General features: G+C 37.6%; 2 protein-coding genes across 2 annotated transcripts; both read left to right on the top strand.

The window, feature by feature from the left end:
* Window positions 1-6619: 6619 nt before the first annotated feature.
* On the top strand, window positions 6620-9184 carry N7537_010126 (uncharacterized protein; the record flags this gene model as incomplete). Its single annotated transcript, XM_056901180.1, has 2 exons — window positions 6620-6638; window positions 8619-9184. 2 exons carry the CDS (start codon window positions 6620-6622, stop codon window positions 9182-9184), a joined length of 585 nt encoding a protein of 194 aa, XP_056749848.1.
* Window positions 9185-13387: 4203 nt separating this feature from the next.
* N7537_010125 (uncharacterized protein) lies at window positions 13388-14293 on the top strand (the record flags this gene model as incomplete). The annotated part of the gene is made up of 1 exon (XM_056901179.1): window positions 13388-14293. The coding sequence occupies one exon, from the start codon at window positions 13388-13390 to the stop codon at window positions 14291-14293; it is 906 nt and encodes a 301-aa protein (XP_056749847.1).
* Window positions 14294-20869: the final 6576 nt, after the last annotated feature.

Below are 20869 nucleotides of genomic sequence, written 5' to 3'. Positions count from 1 at the left end.
ATTCTAATAATTTTATTAACTATATTATAGATTCTAAGAGTTAGAATTATACGGAGTATACTCGTTATAGTTGTAAGTATATAAAGCGTTTTTATAATAATTATAAATAGGAGTCGCTTAAGCGCGATCGCTAGAAAGTAGCGTTAGAGTTAGAGTAGGCCTAAAAATAATAGCTTAAATACTCTTAATAAATAAATTAGGCGATATCGAAAATACTTCGCCTTTAGAAATAATAATAGTTTCTTAAAGATCGTAGTAGTTAGATATTAAATTATAACTTAGTAGTTATAGAGTAGTTAAATACTAAGGATCCTCCTAGTACTAAGGACCTCGCTAAGCTAGATCGTCTCGCCGATACTTAGGTTCTTACCGCTACGTTAGAGAATCCTACTCTAACTTAGATATTTAGTCCCCTATCCCCTTCTGTCTTAGAGGGGATAGACTTATCTTTCCTTATTAGCGATTCTTCTATACCTTCCGCTATATAAGAGTCCTTTTCGCTTATTAGTAATACTGCTAAATAAGCTAGTAGTAGCCCCTTAGGTTCTAGATAGGTTCCTATATATTTTCTAAAGTAGGATACCCTTTCTACTAAACTAAGAGTTATTACTAACTATTATACTATCTATCCGATAGGATTCGTTCGACTTTATATTCGTCTTCGGTTTCCTCGATTTTTATATTAGTTATAATTTCGGCGTTATCTAGTATTAGTTCGAGTAACGAGATATAAAATACTATATAGAGTTTTTGTATACTTTCGGGTAGCTTTAAGCGATAATTTACTAGTCCTAATTTTTCTTTAATCTTAAACGGTCCTAGTCGTAGGTAGTCTAATTTATTACTAGGTCGCTTAGTTTTAATATTATATTATAATAGGTAAACCTTTTCTCCCTCCTTAAGGTTAGGTCCCCCTCTATAGTAGTCGTTATAGTATTTCTTTATATATAGATTAATAAAGTTAATATCTCTAGCTAGTTACGTATATAACTTTCTTAGTCCGCTAGCCTTTAGTCTCGCTAATTCTACTATAGCTATTTTATTAATTAGTTCTCCGAATACTATTAGATTATATCTATAATTCGTAAAGAATAGTATTTCGTTAGTTATAGAGTACGCTATATTATTATATATTAGCTATACTATTAGTAGTAGTCCTATCTAGTTATCTTACTAGTAGTTTACGTAGTATTATAGGTACTATTTTACTATCTAATTTACTCTTTCTGTCTAACCGTTAGTTTATAGGTAGTATACGGTAGAGAGTCTAAGCTTAATATCTATCTAGTCTATAAAAGACTTCTATATATTCGATATAAATAACTTATCTCTATCTAATATAATCTTACTTAGTATCCTATAATTCGTAACTATATATCGAAGTATAATATTCGCTATTTAATTAGTATTAATAGTTTCTATAGTCGGAATTATATAGGCGTACTTAGTAAGCCTATCGACTATAACTATAATTATATTATATCTATCTAAAACTAGTAACTTTATAATAAAGTCTATCGTAATCTATTCCTACGGTTAGGTTAGTATCTTAGATAACTATAATTCTCCGTAAGGTATATATCGTATAGGTTTATTTCGTTAGTATATATTATAAACGCGGATATAGAATCGAACCTTCCGCTATATATTTAGAAAATAGTAATTTCGTATAATATATTCGATAGTTTTTTCTACTCCTATATATCTATACGAGATATTATTATAGTATCGTTATATAACCTTATCTCTTAGCTTACTTAGAATATATATCAATCTATATATATAGAGTAATCCTTAGTTATCTTTAGTAAGTTTTCTACCCTTTTCGATAAGTTAATTAATTATATCTTCTTCTAATACGTCTTTAATTTTCTATAAGAAGTCGTTATTCTTAACTTCTATCGTCGCGGCTAGTAACTACTTATTATACGAAATAGTACTATTAGAGTTTTATCTTAATATAGCGGGATCTACTACTTTAGTTCCTAATTTATAGTCTAGTCGTCTACTTAACGCGTTAGCTTATCCGTTTTCTATTCCTTTATAGTATTTAATTCTAAAATCGTATTATATAAGGGTTTCGGCCTATCGCGCTTATCGTCTCGTTAACTTCTTCGTTATAGTAAAGAATATAAGATTCTTATAATTAGTCTTAACCGTTACTATATACTTTACTCCCTCTAGATATACTCTCTAGACTTAGAACGCTAATACTATAGCTAATAGTTCTTTATTATATATATTGTAATTAAGTTCTACTAGAACTATTTTCCTCGACTAAAATATAACTAGTCGGTACTTACCGTTAGTTCCTAGTTACGTTAGTCTTACTCCTAGAGTATAGTCTAATATATCGGTTTTTATAATAATTAGTTAGTCGTAGCTAAATATAGCTACGATTGTTCCTTTATTAAAGAGTTTCTTAAGGTCCTAGAACGATTTGTCTACTACCTTATCCTATATAAATTTCTAATCTTTTTTAGTAAGATAGTAGAGTCCTAATACGACTCTAGCGTATCTATCGATAATCTTTTACTAATAGTTAGCTAGACTAAGAAATTGTTATACTTTCTTTATATTTTTAGGTATCGGCTATTCTATAATACTTTTAACCTTATCTTCTTCTATCCCTAGTCCTTTAGGGGTAATATAGTATCCGAGGAAAGTTATTTCCTAAACGTAGAATTTGTATTTCTTTAGTTTAAGAGTAACTTCTACTTCTCTTAGCTTCTATAGTATAAGTCTATTATATTTAATATAATCTTCGAGTATCTCTAAGAAGACTAAGATATTATCTAGATATACGATAATAAAGATATCTAAATATTCTTCGATCGCTTTAAAGATAAAGCGTTAGAATATCGCTAGTATATTAGTAAGGCCGAAAGGTATAACCTTATATTCGTAATATCCGAACTTAGTTCTAAATATCGTTTTCTATTTATAGCCTAGCTTAATCCTAATACGATAGTAGGTATTAGTAATATTATACTTCGAAAAGTACTTAGTATATCTAATCCTATCTTATATTTCGTTAATTAAAGGTAGTAGGTATCGATCTTTAATAGTAATCGAATTTAAATATCGGTAATCTATATAAAGTCGAAGACTCCCGTTCTTCTTTAGTACGAAGATAATAAGATATCTAGCCGCTAACTTCGAGACTTAGATATATCCTTTTCGTAGGTTCTCCTAGATATATTCCTTAAGTATATCGGACTCCTTTTATAATAACTAATAGATAGATATAAAAGTTAGTTTAGTACCTTCTATAGTATTAATCTTATAATTAAAGGATCTATATTTCGGTAATACTCTATCGGCCGGTACTATAAAAACGTCTATAAACTCCTAGTATTCCTTCGGGATCCTAGGTTCGTCGCTAGTTATATATAGCTTCTTATATTTAATTATTATATAGTCCTTTAATTCTTAGTCGGATATATCTAGTAATTATTCTATAGTATCTAGGGCGAGGCCTATAACTAATACTCTAGTCCTTTTATTTCGGGACTATTTACTACGCTCGTTTTATTAGGTAGACTTCTATCGATATATTTTATATTCGTTATATATCTCTATATATATATATCTATCGAATAAGGTATATCCCGACTACTAATTAATACTTAGGTTATACTTCTTAAGCTATAGAATATCTAAAATAATATCGTAGTCTCCTATTTCTAAGATATTAAACTATATTAATTCTAGGTATCTATAGATAGATATAGGTAATATAATAGTTTCCTCGCTAACTCCTCCTAAGAGTACTTCTCTATCGAGTCCTACGACTAGTATTACGTATAGTAGGGGTTTAGTTATAACTTATCGATCTTCCTTAAACCTTAGGTTTATAAAATTGTTAGTAGCTCCTAAGTCGATAAGAGTCTATATCTTCCCTATAGGTAGAATCGTATATAACTTAATATATATTCCTAACGTTATTACTACTAGATATATTATTAGTCGACCCTCGTAATTATATATCTAGCGCCTATTATACTAAATTCCTTAGTATCCTTTTGTCTATTATAGCTTCTTTATCTACTATAGTAGTTTCGGTTCGATACCGTAATCTAACTTTACTAACCTATAAATAGTATACGTCTCGTCGTAGTATATAATACTAGCTATTTTACTATATCCTAGGTATCGCGTATATTCTTTATACGCGTAAGTAGAATTTTCGTAAGGGTATCCTACTAGATCGTCGCCTTCTTTAATTACGTTAATAAGATACTAGTCTAGTCTACTAGGCTATATCTTTCCTTTAAGATATCCTATAAGCTCTTTAGCTTCTTTATTATTATAATAGTTCGTAGGGCTTTCTATTAGTATTTCTAGGATAGTTTAATCTATTCCGGGAAGCGTATCTAGCGTTCCTAGATTACTATTAGCTCTAGGGATCGGGTTTTATATCTCTATAGGCCCTATATCGTTAGTCGTAAGATACTTAGGGTCCTAGGACTCTTTTATTCCCGCGACTATAGTTTCTAGTCCTAGTAGGTCTTATAACCGCTAACTAAGGTCCTCCCTAGCCGTAAGTCCTATTAGGTCCTAGATTAGTACTTAGGGTACGTATTATATTTACCCTTAACTTTCTACTATATCCTAATCGATTTCTAGATAATCGAATTCTAGCTCGTCGGCTAACCCTTTAATATATAGGTTACCCGCTATTATCTCTTCTAGGCTTAGGTTAGTCTATCTTACTAAGAGATTTTCTAAGAGTTCGTTCTTTAGGTCTATAGCGACTTGCCTACTACTTCTAAGGCTATTAATAAGGGTCCCGACCTACCCTCTTAAGTCGCCCTATTACTCGTTAGGGTATATTTCCTCCTAGTATTCCTAACTAGCGTTTATTCCTTCGGCGCTAGTACCTATACTAGTAGTAGCTTTTCCCTCTTAGGTCGCTCGTAGTACTTTATGTATCGCCTATATATATTGCCGTTTCTCGTATAGTTTCTTCTATTTATATTTCTTCGCGCGGTATCCTAGTTTCCCATAGATAAAGTAGAGATTCTTATTACAACGCTCTTTTTACTTATTATAAGTAGCGTCTAACTCTATTAGCTTCGGGCTATATAGATTATTATCCTATAGTATTATTCTTTCGCGGCGTCTACCGAATCGGTTAAAGCTATATATCTTTCTATACTTCTATAATTCTATTTCGTATTATTCCCTTCTTCGTTCGCTATTATAGTTATCGATCTTAACTATAATCTTAATAAATTAATTAAGCTCCTCTAGCTAATCTATTCGCGCGAGTTCGTCCTTAATATCGGATTTTATTCTAGCTTCGAAGTAAGGAAGATATACTCTATCTAGCTAATCTAAGTAAGAGATAATTTATAAGAACTTAGAGGTATAGCTTAATATAGTTCCGGTTTATCGGATTTGTTATAACTTTTTCTAGGCTATTCTTATAGCGTCGATATCTCCGAACGTATTTTCGAGGTATCGACGGAAGTTACGATACTCGCTAAAGATATTTATTATAATATCCGACTATTCTTTAGGTTTCTTCTTATAATAGTTATAGATATAAGGTTCGAACTAATCCTATACCTAGCTGCGTAAGTAGGTTAATATAAAAATCACCTTACCGGCTTCGTTAGGTATCTTAGTACTATTTATATCGAGATATATATCTATCTAAGTAAGGAATCCTCGAAGTTTAATTCGGTTTCCCTTAAAGAACTTAGCCTTAGGCAATCGTAGTATCTAGATAGTACTAATAGGTACGGATATATTAACTTAAGCCTTAATCTACTCGAGGTAGTTATCGACCTCGCTAAACTTAGTACCGCTTTACTTACCTAAGTTACTAAGCTAATCTATAACCTTTTTAAGATTATACTTAAGTTCGCTAATCTTTCGCTTCTATTCCGTAATAGTATTATCTCGTTCGATATTAGAGTTAGGATCCTCTATAGGTAGAGTAACCTATTCCTAAACGGGTTTCTTCCCGGTACTAATAGAAGATATATTACTTATCGGTAACTTAAAACTTAATTCGAGATAGTCTTTAATATATTATATACTAGCTAACTAATTATAGTTAGGTTAGATAGGTTTAGGGTATACTTACCTTAATACTCCTCGAATAGTCTAACGTTAATAATCGGGTCTTAACTAAGCTATTACCGCGTAGGGCCTTACTATAGCCTAAGTCCTTTTAAGCGATTAAAGAACTGATACTAGGTAGAGCGCCGAGTAGATCTATACCGGGGTATTAGTCTACTTATAAGTATTATTAAGTTATAATTAAGTAAAGAGTTATAGTAATCTAAAAGGTAAATATAAGTAATAATATATAATTAAAGACGAAGAACTAAACTAAGTATATGAGGGAGTGTCCTTATATATCCTTCGTTTCCTACTCCCTAAGTGACTCCCTTAGAGTCACTACGGGAGTCGCTGGTGACTCCCCGGATATACTCCCTAGGAGTAGGTCCTAGAGTCACGGTTACGTGTTCTAGGCGGTTACGGGTGATCGATATTGTTATGAGGTAGAATTGCTATTTGCCCCGCGAGGGCCGGTAATAGCTACCTTCCGGCGAACCCTTTTCTACCAGATACGTCGTACGTGATCTCGATCTGTTGGCTCTCGATGGCCCATTGGTATACCTGTGGGTCACCACTGATTGGTGACGGATAGGTCCGTAATAATAAGTAATACCTACTAATTTATAATAATTATAGGAAATAGAGGTAGTAAAACTATTATCTTCGATATAAGTCGTCTAATAATAATAAGTATTAGAAGAATAGGAGGGAAGTTTAGAAGTAAGTAAAGAAATAAAGTTAGCCTTTCGTTTAGATATAATAAGGAAGTATTATTTTAAAGAGAAGAAATCTATTACCTACCTAAGGGGGGATACTATAGCTTTATAAGTCTTAGGGACGAAACTCCTAGGAAGAGGGGAGGTAATATTATAGACCTATCCGTTACTAATTAGTAGTAACCTACTAGGTATACTAATAGGCTATCGAGAGCTAACTAGGATACCTATTAGTAGATTACGTATAAGCTTACTAAGTAAGAGTATAATCCGCCCTAAGCGGATCTACCCTATAGAGGATTTCCGATATATAGGTTACTCTATATACTAGATAACCGCTACTTAGTATTATATAATTATATAGGTAGTAGAAGGGTAGTAAGTAGATTAGTAGAATCCGCTAAAGCGATTCTACTATTCTACTATCTACTATTCTATATAGGAAGAACTTAAGGATATATAAGGATACTTATTTATATATCTAGTTTAGTTCTTCGTCTTTAATTATATATTATTACTTATATTTACCTTTTAGATTACTATAACTCTTTATTTAATTATAACTTAATAATACTTACGAGTAGACTAATACTCCGGTATAGATCTACTCGGCGCTCTACCTAGTATTAGTTCCTTAATCGCTTAAAAGGACTTAGGCTATAGTAAGGCCCTACGCGGCGATAGCTTAGTTACGATCCGATCATTAACGTTAGACCATTCGAGGAGTATTAAGGCAAGTATACCCTGAACCTATCTAACCTAACTGTGACTAGTTAGCTAGTACGTAACACCAAGAAGGATAGAAAAGAAGTATATAATATAGGTTCTTTATTTCTCTACTATTAACTTATTACTAACTCTACTCTTCTATAGAATATAGTGGATAAAAAACACATTGACAGTAGAGGGCATTATCGTAAACCAGAAAAAGCAGAAGTATAACTTCAAGAGGGATGACTTTTTGAAAGTTATCGCCTCAATTTGGCAAACTAACTATCAAAAATTTATTCCTAGGCTGACTAAGGTTCTTATACTATTTGCTCTTTAATTATACCTTTTCACGGGGGTAAGAGTCGGAACTTTTATACCTTCTAATAAGGATAAACACTACAAAGGCCTTCGATACGAAGTATATATAAACCGTCTCTAAAGTTTATTCTGTTCTAATTTTTAAACCAGGACATCAAGTTAGTTCTATTTCCTTTATCCACCGCTCTATAGGAGGTTAGATAGAGAGTTAACCAGAAATGGCTTAAGAATAATCGTGATAAAAAGTACATAGTATAAGGATTCAAAAGAATTTTTTTTCTTTTTTTAAATTCTATTAACTTATTCTTAGGTTCGGAATCGGTATCCGTGATAGTAACAAACCGCAATTCGTATCTAGCTAACTTCTCCTCGCACTCGCACTTATACATAGCGCTCTTTTTAGCATAGAGACTATTTCAGATTTAGAAGAATATAATCTATCGAATAGAGAGATCCCATTAAAATAGAAGGAAAGTTTTAAGACGAAACCGATTTTCCGGAATGTCACAGCCGATAGGCCTTAAGATATTCCTCTTACGAACAAAGAGTTTTCCTCCTACCTACACCAAATATTTGATATAGCTGGCTACACTAAGCACCCGACAATATATTGTTTGCGAAGGAATCTAGCGAAGGAGGTCGAATGTAAGCAAATCTGAATACCAATTCGACCGAGCATGATCCGGTGGTTAACGCCTAATACAGCAAGGTATGGCTCTACGCCTGTCTCACAAATTTTAGCGCATCGGGACCCAAAAACGTTTCCAGAGCACTATCAAGCTCATTGCTCCTCTATAGACACAGTCTCGGCTGTTCTTGATGAGAAAGAAGAAACGAATCACATTGAGTACTTCCAGGGCTACACTCAATTTCGTGAGCCTGGCCTTCCTGTTAATTTGCCTGCTCGCATTGAGGAAAGTATTTTAATGCTACCTGAAATAGTGGAATTGAGAAAACGCATCGGAGAACTCAAAAAGTGCGATAATCAGACGGGTCTTCCGGCCACGAAGCTGCATTACAGGAACGCATTGATTCGACAGCGCCGTTTTGAGCTCAAAAGGTATCAAGCCTCGTGGGTACAGGCGAGAAGGGATCAAAAAATCCTCAACCGGGGCAAAGGACCGCCGGTCTCAGTGACAAATGATGTTTGTATACGCGCTCAGAGTTTGATCATGCCTGAAATTGCGCGAATCGTAGCAGCGATGTCCCGTACCACTGAGCTGTCCTTTAAAGAGAAAATCATGTTCGTGAAAGACTTACAGACTCAATGCTCTCGCGACTTTGATGTGGTCTACCTTCCCAATGAAAGTCCGATTCATAGTGCCTATCCCGCTAAAGCCTGCCAGGCCATCATTGCAAGGTAAGTGGATCTTTGGCCGTGATTATGGAGCCCTTTAACAGATTCAATCAGCTTAAAAAAAAGTGAACGAAGCACTCACATCCATGCATGCGTTCGAAGCGAGAAGGCAGCTGGTTTTCAAGTCTCGGAGTCACAAATGCGCTTTTGTTACGAATGTATGGAGTGGTGCTTGTTAAGTGAATGGCGAGATCACTGCAATGCTCATCTCCAGTCATGGGAAACTCAACACTGTGAAGTTATTATATATCGTCACACGGTGATCCGCCCTGGCTACTGTCCCTTGTGCTTGTGGAATGCGGATCTTCCCGCGGAAGAACGATTGGATTATTGGCTGAAAAGTGGCAACCTGAGGCAACACATCGAAGAACAGCATATGTGTGGGCTCCAGTGGCCTACAACGAAGCCAGTATGCGGTTGTGCCCAAGCTTTCGACAATGAGCGTGACCTTCGACATCATTTGCACGACATCCACGGGCTGAACAAAGCTATTTGGTCTAGTCCAAAGCCTCCGAGAAAGAGAAAGCGTGCTTGCAAGCTGCGCATTAGGAAATGCACGTGACTTTGCAATAGCGAAGTTCCTGGGAGATTAGTGGCTCATCTCAAAAACTGCGGCTGCGAAGATGGCAGCAATATGTGCTATTTCGACCTTAGAAGTGATCAAATATGACATTTGGTTTGCTTATAACGTGCATTCGAAACAGCTGGCAGCATTAGGATCTGACCGTTCTGGCTAGGCTCGATCCGTTCCTGGGTGTAAAGAAAAGGCGCATCGTGTTCCCGATCATAGCCATTGTAATCTAGTGGTTCTCGTAATTCACGCTTGAAAGAGCTGGGAAACAGTAGCCTCTTCAGGTGATGAGATCGAAGCGTCTTATCTGGAACAATGGCTAGTTATCGCCGGCTCGCAAGATCTAGTTGTTCTGGACCGGGTCGATCAGTTCCTAGGAACGACACTGGCCCACTCCACATGGCAGCATGATCGATAGACTACCATTCGGAAAACGGTGTGGGTGGGCTAAAAGGCAGAGCTAATTCCTGGCCTAGCGCACTGGATGTCACATGACGATGGGGAAAGTCGTGCCCCTCTTTCAGCTCGTGGGAATCCAACAAGAATTCTTGTGATGAACCACACACGAAGCAATCTATTTCATCATGGCATCGATGCCATTTCCTGACAACAACCATGGAATCCAGGTTGGAGTTACCCATGGACTGAGCAACGCGGATTTCCACCTGCCTCCAGGTAAGCCAGGAACAGGATAAGGTCACAATCGACTGACTAACCGCTGCTTGCCACCCTAGAGCGACCGGAAATTCCACCCAGCCCGTTATCGACAATCCCGTTCAATCGAGATCCTGACTTTGTGAGCCGCGACATACTGCTTCATCGGATTCACGAGAAAAGCTCGGTCCCTGGGTGTAGGATAGCTCTTGTCGGCCTTGGCGGTATTGGGTAAGTGTAGAGCAAACAGTGCATATTTTAATGCTCACAATTCCAAGTAAATCGCAACTCGCCATAGAATATTCCTACCAGGTCCGATCTGAATCGCCGGAGACATTTGTTTTCTGGGTCCATGCGAGTAATGAAGCCCGATTTGAGCAAAGTTTCCGGGACATTGCCGATAAGATCAAAATCTCAGGTCGTCGAGATCCTAAAGTGAACATATTCAAACTGGTCGAAAATTGGCTTCGGGATGAGAAGATCGGGAAATGGGTTTGTATCCTTGATAATATCGATGACGATCAACTTCTTTACTCGTCGCCGGCGACAAGCGAGGGAGATACAATAGGAGATCTAATTAACGCCTCGACCAAACCACTATTGGAATATATTCCTAGAAGCTTAAATGGTTTTACTATTATCACAAGTCGGACCAGAGAGGTTGCATTAAAGATAGTCGATCACAAGGACCTTATTGAAGTTAATCCGATGGAAAGGTCCGAGGCGCAAGAGCTTCTCCAAAGAAAGCTTAAACAACCAGGGGAGAGCCGGGAGAGTCGACAATTAGTGGAAGAGCTCGAGCGTATACCTCTTGCGATCGTACAAGCCGCTAGCTATATCAGAATTCGGGCCCCTCGCTATTCGGTATCACAATATCTAAAAGACTTCCGAGGGAGTGATCGCAAAGCGATAAATCTTCTCAAAAACGAGGCAGGTCATCTCTACCGGGACTGGGAAGCAAAAAATTCCATTCTAGTAACCTGGCAAATGTCTTTCGATCATATTCGCCACACAAAGCCATCTGCGGCTGGATTACTTTCTCTAATGAGTTTTTTCGATCGACAAGGGATACCCGAGAAGCTGATTCGGCATCAACCCGAGGCCAGCCTCAACCCTAATTCAGAGCTCTCTAACGACTCCAGTGCCGGCGAGACATCTGAATATGATGTGGACCCTGAATTTGAGGATAGCATCACAACATTGAGAGATTATTCATTCATATCTATCAGCGAGAATAGCACTTCATTCACGATGAATAGGCTAGTGCAATTGACTACGCGCGCGTGGTTGAGATCTCATAGAGAGATAGACCAATGGAGGGAGAAGTTCGTCAGCAATTTGTACCGAGAATTTCCTACTGGTCGATATAAAAATTGGGGGAAATGCCGATCACTCTTTCCTCACGTTCGATCAGCGATGTCTCAACGACCGGAATCAGTAGAGTCTCTATTAAAATGGGCCACTCTCCTTTATAGAGGTGCATGGTATGCGTCGGAAAGCGGCAACATTGCGGATGTGAGGGAGATGGCATCAAAATCAAGACAGGAGAGAATGAAAATACTTGGTCTCGAGGATAAAGAAGCTCTTGCAAGTACTGATATGCTAGCCAAAGCATATTCGCTTGAGGGCTGGTGGGGGGAGGCCGAGCAGCTCAACGTGCAGGTTTTGGTGACTCGCAAGACGAAGCTCGGCGCAGACCATCCTGACACGCTGATAAGTATGGCCAATCTGGCATCGACGTACCGGAATCAAGGCCGGTGGGAAGAGGCCGAGCGGCTTGAGGTGCAGGTGATGGAGACTTGCACGATGAAGCTTGGCGAGGACCATCCTGACACGCTGACGAGTATGAATAACCTCGCGTCGACCTATTTGAAACAGGGTCGGTGGGAGGAGGCCGAGCAGCTCGAGGTACAGGTTTTAGAAACTCGTAGGATGAGGCTCGGCGTGGATCATCCTGACACGCTGGCGAGTATGGCCAATTTGGCATCGACGTACCGGAATCAAGGCCGGTGGGAAGAGGCCGAGCAGCTCAACATGCAGGTTTTGGTGACTCGCAAGACGAAGCTCGGCGCAGACCATCCTGACACGCTGACCAGTATGGCCAACCTAGCGTCGACATACCGGAATCAAGGCCGGTGGGAAGAGGCTGAGCAGCTGGAGGTGCAGGTTTTGGAGACTCGCAAGATGAAGCTCGGCGCAGACCATCCTGACACGCTGACCAGTATGGCCAATTTAGCATCGACATACCGGAATCAAGGCCGGTGGGAAGAGGCCGAGCAGCTCAACATGCAGGTTTTGGTGACTCGCAAGACGAAGCTCGGCGCAGACCATCCTGACACGCTGACCAGTATAGCCAACCTAGCGTCGACATACCGGAATCAAGGCCGGTGGGAAGAGGCTGAGCAGCTGGAGGTGCAGGTTTTGGAGACTCGCAAGATGAAGCTCGGCGCAGACCATCCTGACACGCTGACCAGTATGGCCAACCTAGCGTCGACATACCGGAATCAAGGCCGGTGGGAAGAGGCTGAGCAGCTGGAGGTGCAGGTTTTGGAGACTCGCAAGATGAAGCTCGGCGCAGACCATCCTGACACGCTGACCAGTATGGCCAACCTAGCGTCGACATACCGGAATCAAGGCCGGTGGGAAGAGGCTGAGCAGCTGGAGGTGCAGGTTTTGGAGACTCGCAAGACGAAGCTCGGCGCGGACCATCCTGACACGCTGGTGAGTATGGCCAACCTAGCATCGACGTACCGGAATCAGGGCCGGTTGGAAGAGGCCGGACAGCTTGATGTGCAGGTGATGAAGTCTCGCAGGCAGATGACAGGGCCTGGGCATCTCAACACTCTGGACGTCTCCTTGGAAACTGCCGAACATAATAGACATGTGAATTTCGTGGATTCCGATTCATCCATTGAGAGCGAGTCAGTGTTTTCTGTTCCTATCTCTATACCTAGCACGAGATCTTTGGACTCTGGAAGAGGAGAAATGGATTCGTTGTTGATTCAGGAGTTTGCAAACTTGCTGAATGAAGATGGAGTTATGCTTTCGCTACTTTTGATCGGCGTATCAAAAGAACCGATCGGATTTGAGCGGATGCGCAACAACTTTCGGAGACTGCTGAAACACTTTGCGAATAACCTCAAGGCAGATATCCTCAGCGAATCGCACCGAGACCTAAGGAGATTTATAAGCTCATATTCGGTCATGATCACCTGCGAGCTCTTTGCCATGGCACCTATTGACGAGCAACGAAAGATCAAACCTACCGTTCTAGAGGCAGAACGTGGAATTCCATCCGCGGAAAAACGCCTAGCTCACCAGAGAAAAGTGGAATCCTATCTTCAAAGTCTACACAGTGGTGGCACTGCTCCTCAGACAAGCCAAGTAATTGAAGTGCTCGTTCCTGATGCTGAGGAAAGTGACCAAGAATCCGTGGCAGAGGAAGCTGGCGAGGATGAGCCTTATGAGGGATCTTTGCAAAACTTGGATCAAATGAAGCACTTCATTCTGGAAAGCTCCGCCTACCAGATCCTTCGTCGTCGGCTCAAGGAGTTTGTTCAACCCTCGCTGAACTGCCGGTTTCGGGATCTAGTGACAAGGTGGTCAAATCCAGGACATAAGAACCATGGCGATGCTGCTCGGTATAAACTGCGGAACCTTGTCACAGATTTACAGGACGTGAGTCCCTTCGAGATTCGATTTGAACGTGACGAGATAAGTTCTCGATTTGTCATGTTCATCAGCCACTATCAGCATCTAATTGAGCGCTGGACTGGAGAGCCTTGGGATTGGTGGCCGTTACCCCGCTTTCCGAGACCACTGGCGGAATCAGAGACACGGCTACGGTGGAAGTGTGTGAGTATTCAAATTATGGACAGCCTTACACAATAAGGATCCAGCTCTAACCAGCGATACAGGTATGTGGCGAAGAGCGATGGGCAGAGGTACCAAACACCCTTGTAAAGCGCCTCCAGTCGATAATCAGAAGTCTTCCCGTGGCTACGTCGGCAACCCAAATTACGCAGCCTCCTCCAGAGGCACATACTAGATCTAATCCGAGCCCTTGCAGCGTCCAAAACAACAGTCTAATTTCTGACCAGAGTTCCTATGAAGATCATGGAGTTGAGCAGCCGAACAGTTCACCCTCTTATTTTTCACTTCATCGTCGACCCTCGGGAATCAAGGCCAATATGAGCATCACTCGGCACCGCGTCCTCTTTCTCGCAAAAAAGGGTGGAGATTATAGACTCGCACAAATCTGCGTTAGCAATATGAACTGTTATACCTTCTTCAGCACCATGAAAAAGGAGTATTTTCGCCTGAGAGGTGTCCTGCGAGGCTGGTTCAGCGTTTGGAGGTACTCTCATTGCGAATTTTACAAAGTGAGTGCTATTGCCTGGTATTCTAGGGTGTTGTTAAACAAAACATCTCAGTTCGAGAAGTTCGATGACCACGAGTTTACGCTCAGAATCAAAGATTCATTCCCTGACCATGCGAACATTGATTACGAGTATCAACCAAAACCGATGGACAACATTCCGCCAATCTCAGAGCACGAATTCATGAAACGTTTCTACGCTTGTCACAAACCACGACCACTACTTCACCTGCACCACCAATGTAGAAAACTCGGGGCACATTCCTCTGACATCCTGAAGTTCCTCCCAAAGAAAAGAACTGAACTAGAAGAAGCAGGCAACAAGCGAGAAGATTTCTGGGGGATCTATGCGCGCGAAAAAATCAGCTTACGTTGGATCATTCTCTACAATCTTGTCTGTGTATCACCTTTGCTAGCGTTCTTTTTGGCATGGATTGTACCCCGGGGGCTTGGCACAGACTTACAAAACCCATCTATCCCGCTTTCCATGATGATTGCGATGCTTTCTCTGTTTTGGAGCGTGTATCTCAGCAGTCTGCAGTTTGGAAAGTCGCATTAAATTCGATGTTTTGTATATGATGAGATATTGGCTAAATTCACTCAGAAGAGCCCTGCTATGAATAAAGGCGGCCTTACCTAAAAGTCCATTTACTACCCACACCTTGTAGTTTTCAAATTTACAGGGAACATTTACTGCATCTGCAGCAACCAGGTAAGCATAGCTTCGTATACTGTACTTGAGGCTGACGAGCGCTGTTCTCCATTCTGCTAATCACAAACGATTTTTCAAACAATTTCTGGCTATGCTGTGGTTTCCTAGAATAATCCCTGTAGCATAGATTGATTCAGTGCAAATCAAGCGCAGGGTTCAGCTGTGTCATTTTGGTGAATCTCGCTTGAGAAAGGTTGATGGCAAGAATTGACGGAAGTGATCCAACGGGCGAGCTATCCTTCAGGGAACGCGAGGTGGCGGTATTTTTGGCAAGAGAATTTCATGTAATCTATAGAATCCCGTATCATATGAGATACACTTTCAATACATTTCGATTCTTGAAGCAGAGCTAAGTCAGATATAGATTAGCGTGTTTCAGATCAGGGTTTGAGAAAGTTTCTATGAGAGTGGAGTGGTGAAACTGATTTCGATCCATCCTATACCTTCATCATCCTATGCCTAAGTCGATCCATCCTATATAGCGAACAAAACATCCTATATAGGCCTATCCTTCGAGAGACTAGTAAAGCCGACGATCCTATTCCGGAAAAATTGTTGTTATATACTAAGCGGAAAGGATAGCGGACCTATATATAAGTACTCCCGAGCCCCCTCGTATAACCGCGCTAGGATCGATAACGACCGACGCGTTAGATAACCTTAATTTAGGTACCGTACCTCGGACTAGAAGATAGACTCGACCTAGCGATAGTCCTACTACTATGACCCGCTCTAACGCCGAAAGTATAGGTACTATAGACTATAATAGACGCGTTACGACTTAGGAAATCTAGCGACTTATCGACGGCTTAAAAGAAACGATCGCCTATTAAACCGAGCTTATCTAATCTACTAAGAACGAATTACTAGAAGTAAGGTATAACTAGAACGTCCTCTATATATAAAATAAGAAACTCTATAAAGAAGTTCGAGCTTTATAGGCGTAAATCGATACGCTCCTATTATTACCTATAATAAAATTATAGGCCGCGGTAGTAGCGACCTACCTACCCCTTTAACCGAACTACTAGCGCCTAGATAAGGACTAGAACTATATTCGAATTAGTACTTAACGTACTTTTATAGATCCTAGAGATAATAATAGTAGCGAATATAATACCTTTAGGCGATATCTCCTAACGGAGACCGCGAATACTTATATCCGTATAATACTCTTACGTATACTATCTATATAAGATACCTAAATTACTAGGGTAGGTATTACTAAAACTAGATATATTATCTAGTTTAAGGATATAGAATCGGCGGAAGTAGCTTATAATAACGTTAAATAGCTATATAAACTAGGAAATAATATAAAACTAGTTAAGGCGCGTTTCGGCGTCGTAGTATACTAGACCCCGATAGACAACTTTAACTTAGAAAATATAAATATATAGATAATCGAGAAGATTATAAAAGAGAACGACTTAAATAAACGAGGACTCTGTTACGGACCTATCCGTCACCAATCAGTGGTGACCCACTAGGCACACCAATGGGCCATCGAGAGCCAACCAACAGATCTGTCAGCAGATCACGTACAAGCTCACTAAGCAAGAGTATGATCCGCCCTAAGCGGATCTACCCCGTAGAGGATTCCGTTATATAGGTTACTCTACGTAGACCTCATAACCGCCCGCGAGCGGCCCTCTGAGGGCCGCCCACAGACCCGCACTTTTGCGGGCGGAGGGCGGGCGACGCCTACCCGCGGGTCGGGTAGGTTATTTTCTTACCCTCCGAGGGCGGCCCTCTAAACATTTTAAGGGCCGACAAATAGGATAAATAGGGAAATCCCTAGAGTTATATAAAATATATATTTTTTAGCTATATTATTTAGTATTTAGTTTATACCTTAGTATTATAGAAAATAAATATAACTAGGAGTAATTATTTAACCGGGCTAAATAATATCAAATATTAATAGAAATATCTTATTTTTTAAGGAACTAATATATATTATATAGCTTTAAGTTCTACGGCGTTTATTACTCTTAATTTTATAACTATTAAGTATACTTAAACGCTTCCGAACCCTCCCTAAATACCGTTATATATAAGGCAACTTAGGCTTACTATCTATATCCTCCTACTCTTTAACTTCGAGCTCCGACTAAGTACGCTACCTCCGTTATAATTAACCTTAATTAACTACTACTTAGATAGTACTATCCTTATCCTCTACGTCTTTATAAGTATTACTACCCTCGTTATTATTACTTATAAGGTTAAAATAATAAGTATTAGTTATATCCCTCTCCTTTTAGCTAGCTTATATCTCTTTATATAAAAGATACTTATTAATCAAAGCTTAGTAGGTATCTTCGATCTTAAATTTTAATATATATATAAATATTATTAGATCTTAAATAGTTAATACCTTTAGAGAGCCTTATCGGTAGTAATAAATATCCTAGGTAGAGTTAAAAAGGCGTTTTATATCCGCCTCTATAGCTAGTATTAATAGTATATCGCGTATAAGCTTTATAAGAGTAGGGTACTAATACTAATACTCCTTCTAAAATACGTAGGTAGGCGTTTATATAATATCTTAAATATAAGTTAATATAGGATAGATAATAAAAGGATATAACTTACTACTATTAAAATATTCCTTAAGCTTATTATATTTACTTAATATTAAGGGCTAGGACTCTTCTATCTTATATTCTATTTTAAACTCTAAAATCGCGATTATAGATAATCGAGCTCTAGATAATAATTATATATCTAAATAAAGTTTCTTATAGGACTAAAAATATTCCTTAAGACTTACTCGATAGATTATACGTTAGTTATTAACCGGATTATCTTAGTCCTTTTCTTTAAAAAGTTAAGCTTTTATTAAAGTAAAAGAATAGTATTAATTATATAAAGATTATTATTAATTTAATCGGTCTAGCTATAATATTATAAAAGCTTCTTCTCTACTATCTTAAGAGAAGTAAGTATAAGCTACTTCTATATAATCTTCTTCTATTTTAAAGTAGTCTTTAACTTCTTAAAGTAGTTAAAGAGCTTATTATAAATATTAAAGATTAGATAAATACTAATATCCTTAGTTTTAGAAAGAAGAGTAGTAAATTTAAAGAAAGGCTAGGTAATCTAAAGAAGATAGTTAATCTATCGCTACTCTTCTAGACTTAGTATAAAGTATTCCTAGTTATATTAAGCGTAGAATTAATTAAAGGTTAATTAGAGCCGTTTAGTATATTAGAGTATTAAAAATATCGAATTCTAGCGAGTTCGGATATCTTAAATCGGAATAAGCTTTAGCTCTTTAGTTTAAAGGTTATAGAATAACTCTCTCTATTATAGACTTACGTTAATATAGATAGTAAGGTTTCGGACCTATAAAAGAATAGAAGGATTAGTATAATAAAAAAAGTAGAGTTATAGGGATATATCTTATTAAGCGTATTAACAATTTCTCTTTTTTATTACCTTATATAAAGAGATCGAATATAGTTATTAGACTAGTCTATCTCTATATTCTTATTCTTTAGAATTATCTTTATCTTCCTAAGAAGATTATTTAGACTAAGCTAGATAATATAGGTAATATAAGGAATCTAAATAATTATAGTACTATTATTTAGCTTAAGCGACTAGAGTAATTCTTAGATACTTACTATTATAGTATTATTATTTAATATATTATCGGTAGTAACTATAAGTACTCGATCTATAATCTTATACTAATAGAGGAGCTTTAGAACTACGTTACTTAGGTTAATACCTAAGTATAAGCTAGATAATAGTTTAAATCGAAGAAGAACCTCTCGATACTCCTAATTCTAGTCGAAGAAGTAGCTAGTAATAGCTATAAAGGTATATCGAAACGGAGATATCTAGTAATCTAGTATAATCGAAAGCTTTATATTAGAAGGAAGCTTATTAAGAATAGATAGTTACTATTCTTAGATATACCGCTATAGTCGAGACTATATTATAACTATAGAAGAGACCTATAGTTATATCGGAGAAAATCGGGTAAAGTTAATAACTTTACGAAATTCTAGATATTTAATAAACTTAAAGGGGAGATAGAAGAGGGTAAGTAGTTATAAGAGCTTCTATTCCTATATCTTTTATATAAAAACTATTAACTTACTTAGTATATTCTACGCCTATTAATTTAGAGAGTTATTAGTAAATAATAATAAAAAAATTATATAATATATATAGTATTTATAAGTAGTCCTTTAATATTACTCTTCTAGGTACTAGATTTATAATAAGTCGGTCTAGCTAAGTATCGATAAAATATAGTTATTCTATACCGCCTATTTACTAGATAATCGAGGACTTTATAGTATTAACGATATATTACCCCTAGTTTACTAATTTTTATATTAGCTACTTAATTAAATTGCTCTAAATAAGTAGCTATCCGGTTACTATTCTAGTTAAGTCGTTTTTTTATCTTCCTAAACTTAGTCTCTAACTACTAGGAAACAAAATTATTTTTTAATATATCGGTATATAGAACAAACGCTATTAATCGACCTAGGCTAATACGCTAAAGTAAAGAAGGAGTTAAAGGTAGAGGAATTAGGGTAAGAAACCTAGAATTTAAGGTAGTATTAAATATCTACTAGCTTTCGGAAACCTTAGGGGTTAGGAATTACTTATTCGGAAAGTAAAGAAGAGGGTCGACTAAATTCGTAGGATTATTATTATAGATAGATAAGGAATAGATATCTAAGAACTAAGAGATTTAAGATATTATTAACTAAATAATCACTTATATATTATATCTTAATAATAGGATAGGAATTAGAAGGTAGATATACTAAGAAAATTAATAATTCCTAGTAAATAGAATAGATTAAGTACCCTAAAGTTTAGCTTATTAGGTAAATAGTAAATATATTATAATTCGACCTACTTTAACTTAAGATAATCTCTATAATTAGCTAGATTTACTAGGCTAATTAAGGGCCGCCCTTATCTAGCCCTTAATCCGCCCTCGAAATATACGGGCCGCCCTTAACCCGCCCTTAACCCGCCCTTAAAAATCAGTATTTAGATAAGAAGTATATACCCTAGGTCTAGCTATAGTTATAAATATATATTTCTATAACTTTATTATCTAAAATTAATAACCTTTATAATTGATAATAACTAATATACTTAAAGATACTAAGAATATATAATATTATTATTACCTACTATGATTTATTATAATATAACTTAATTTTATAAAGTTTCTCGATACTAATAAAGAAATAGATTATAAATCTAATATTTAAACTAGAACACTATTAAATAACCGTAATTTATAGTGATAAGTTAGCACTTTTATATATCTAAAATAGGAAAGGTCAACTTTTTTTATATAAATGAGGGCCGATAAAGGCCGCCCTCGAGCGGC

The sequence above is a fragment of the Penicillium hordei genome (assembly GCF_028827395.1).
Source record: "Penicillium hordei strain IBT 12815 chromosome Unknown utg000005l_segment0_segment0, whole genome shotgun sequence".
NCBI classification, from domain to species: domain Eukaryota; kingdom Fungi; phylum Ascomycota; class Eurotiomycetes; order Eurotiales; family Aspergillaceae; genus Penicillium; species Penicillium hordei.
The sequence above is the reverse complement of the archived record's forward strand: the minus strand, read 5'-3'. Positions and strand labels throughout refer to the sequence as shown.